Consider the following 3,248-nt stretch of genomic DNA (forward strand, 5'->3'; position numbering starts at 1 on the left):
CTTCTATAGGGAGGAGGAAAAAAAATTCCGTTTATTATTTCGTCGGAAAGTATGAACAGGAAGACGGCCACATAAGTATAAATATTCTTGATCAGAAACATTAGCCGATCCGATCTAGCCCTCAATGGAGATCTCTTCGGCGATCAAGTCCCACGATAATAGGCAACAGCTTTTTCATCTGCACTGACCTCCTTTAGCCGTTATTGGGGTTTCTTTTCCATTTTTAATTTTTAAATTCCCAAACCCTCTGCACAAACACCACAAAAACTTTTGTGAAACTTTTGTTCTTTGGGCCGCGGCTAAAGGCGTTCATCGAAACTCACTCGCTAAATCAGGTATTTTTTCTGGTATTTCCTTAGCTCATCTGAGTACCGCGCTGAAAAACAGAACCGACGAAAAGCGTTAGCTGCGTATTTGCCTCTCGCTCACTCCAATGGTTAGCTCGCGGTTTTCGTCAATGTGAGTACTTATATGCTTGAGTACCATAATGCTTAAATCTGTTTGCCGGCCACATTATTACATATTGAAATCGCGAGTGCTGCATGTATATCTCCATATCCCTTTGGTCCCTTGTTCCTTGTTTTTATTTTAGTTTCTTTGTGCACCAACACTCTTAAGTAATCTTTATACCTCTATTTACAAAAAGTGATTTGTGGCGAACAGGCTTTAAAAAATACAAGGAAAAATATGAGCGAATTAAAATTGTACATTTAGAGTAGTCTGTTCCATCATTATTAAGAACTAAACACTGAACGTCAAAGGATGGAATTTATAAAGTTGTTATCTAAAATCCAAAAAAGTAAAAGGTCAAAAAATAGGAACTATAAATGTGTGATTTAATAGAAAAAAAGAGACATAGTCTTTAAAAGTAAAAAGCGGATTCCGAGTTACTAAATCAGATTGATACTCTGTCAAAATATATCTAGAGCAACCTTAACAGCATACAATATCATATTAACATGTACATTTTTTCATTTCCCTAGATGTGCAATGGAAGTTAGTGACTTCTCTACGTACATGTAAAATACATGTAAAAGCCTGTTCACCACATAAGATTTTTTGTCAATAGAGCTTAACAGATTACTTAAATGTCCGTAAAGTACAATGAGACCTTGAAAGAAAATTTGTAGCAGGGGATCTAAGCAATTTATTTGCATGCATATCAATAAAATTGAGTACAAACTCTTAAAGATATCCTTGTTCAAAAGATTAAACTATGATATTTTTCTCCCGCGATTTCACAAATACCACACGTTAGGATCAAAAACTAAGTATGTTCGGCATGTCCACTTTTTCACACTTGACAGCTCAAATGACAGTTTTTCGAAGGCAGTCATGATTTCTAGCATGCCTTTTACGTATTTGGCGTGACAGGACCTTGATGATTATACATATTTTTTATAATTTATGGTGCGGTGTTTTATTCTTCCTTTTTTTTACTTATTAATGTTGAATGTATTGGATCGCCTCTCAAAATCATTTGTCAGGCTGCGCTGCGGCATACGAAAACTGTAAATAAACAACTAACATAATTGCGAATTGCGATTTTACCAATTTCGATAGTGAATGATCTCCATGGGAATCGGAGTTTCACACTTGTTAATAATCCAAGCGGTTTCATCATTTCAAAGAGTAAAAACTATATATAAATTATAAAACTCATGTTTCTGCTTTGCTAGAAAATCAGAGCTGATGCGACAATATCGATATGCCACTGTCTGATCAGGCCTGAAGAGATATTCAATAATAATAGTCCAACCAATTCCACTGTTCCATTTTCCTCGCAAACCAACCGTCGATTTCTTAACGAACATAGCATTCGTAATAAAAATGCTATGCTAGCAATATTACAATTTTTGTAAGTAATGTGATGAAAGGTTTGGGTTTAGATGGGAAACAGCCGCATTAAAGAGATACTGGTTAGGTATTAACATTATTTTGCCAATTAGTATTAACATCAAAATAAAAAGATGGATGAGTTAAAATGTATCGATAATAAAGAAATATTTATTGAGGTATGCAGACATAACAAAAATGTATATGCTAGATGTAAAGTATTTCTTAAAAGGTTCTTCATTTGGCTATAGATTACCTGATTGGAAACATTAATAAACAACAAACTCTTCGTTCGTCACACAAATTTGGATTTCAAAATGCTCATGATTTTCTGTTGGTGACCCAAAGGATCTCAAATTACTACAAGGATTTGAGCTTAGTTAAATTAACTTTTACCCCATTTTCTTGCTTCACTTCTGAAATGAGCGGACTTGTACCTATTGTACTGGCAGCTCGTCAGTCGGAAATAACAAAGCATCTTCAGCAAAATTACTCCAAAACTGAGAGTATCATAGAATCTTTCGAATGGGATACAAGCTTTATATTTGGAGATAGCAGCTTTGGTGGAAACATTAAACAAATAACAACCCTAAACTTGCGGTTCAGTAACTTAAAGTTTCAAAATAGACTGGTTTTCGAAATGAATAATGAAAAACTAAATGATATCATTAATTTACTGGAAAATGTTTTGTTGGCAAGCAAAACAGCTTATTAAAACTGTTGGGCCCGTTTTCTTGTCGGATTTTTAATGCTAAAATTTATTTTTATTTCAACATGGCTAGAAAACGGCTTTAGAAAATGATACCAGTTTAATAAAAAAAAGGTCGTGAATTTTCAAAATTATATTTTGTTTAATTCAAAAATTTGTTTTACTCAGTTATACGCTCGCCGTGGCAAAGCTTGCAGACAGCTGTCCACGCGCCCTTCAGTTCTGCAGTAGGGACGCGGTAACATGGCTCAAGACAAAATGCTTTTTTGTTTTTTTTTTGTGCCTAAAACGCTGTGCTGCTGTTGACGTCAGCAGAGAAGTCGGTGCAACGTAGAAGACTGCCTACGAAAACGATCGTGCAACAAAGAGAGGCAGACAATCGGAGATTTCCCTCTCTTGTCTTATTATCTGCCTGCACTCCGCGCTTGCAGAGACAAATTTCGGCCGGTCCGTTATTTTTTTTTTGCGTCTCCGTTATGTTCGGCTAGCGACTAATATTTCGGCGGAAAAATTTTCGTGGATCAGCGACATGTGAATACCCTAATATATTAGAAGCATTATTGTATATCGAAAAAAACAACTAACATTGTTTTATAAAAGTAAACTATTTGATTATAGTAAAATTTAGTAAATTGATTTTACTTATAATGTTATGTTTACTTATTATAAATTTGTATTACAATATAATTTTATAGTTAAGTTA

The 3,248-nt window shown here is 34.5% G+C and overlaps 1 protein-coding gene and 1 long non-coding RNA gene across 3 annotated transcripts; one reads left to right on the plus strand and one right to left on the minus strand.

Moving 5' to 3' along the window:
* Window positions 1-1,123: 1,123 nt before the first annotated feature.
* Window positions 1,124-1,686, minus strand: LOC119562533. The gene is made up of 2 exons (XR_005221881.1): window positions 1,552-1,686; window positions 1,124-1,488 (listed from the first exon to the last, which is right to left on the minus strand). It is a non-coding gene; the product is annotated as an uncharacterized LOC119562533 (long non-coding RNA).
* Window positions 1,687-1,844: 158 nt separating this feature from the next.
* On the plus strand, window positions 1,845-2,679 carry LOC119562532. 2 transcript variants are annotated; one of them, XM_037875726.1, is made up of 3 exons: window positions 1,845-1,902; window positions 1,935-2,015; window positions 2,069-2,679. In XM_037875726.1, the coding sequence occupies exons 2-3, from the start codon at window positions 1,971-1,973 to the stop codon at window positions 2,549-2,551; spliced, it is 528 nt and encodes a 175-aa protein (XP_037731654.1). In that variant the 5' UTR covers window positions 1,845-1,902; window positions 1,935-1,970; the 3' UTR covers window positions 2,552-2,679. The 2 variants fall into 2 exon arrangements, with proteins under 2 accessions (XP_037731654.1, XP_037731655.1); XM_037875727.1 differs by having other exon boundaries at window positions 1,860-2,015; window positions 2,088-2,679.
* The last annotated feature ends 569 nt before the right edge of the window (window positions 2,680-3,248 follow it).

This window comes from Drosophila subpulchrella, unplaced genomic scaffold (assembly GCF_014743375.2).
Source record: "Drosophila subpulchrella strain 33 F10 #4 breed RU33 unplaced genomic scaffold, RU_Dsub_v1.1 Primary Assembly Seq55, whole genome shotgun sequence".
In the NCBI taxonomy this organism is placed as follows: domain Eukaryota; kingdom Metazoa; phylum Arthropoda; class Insecta; order Diptera; family Drosophilidae; genus Drosophila; species Drosophila subpulchrella.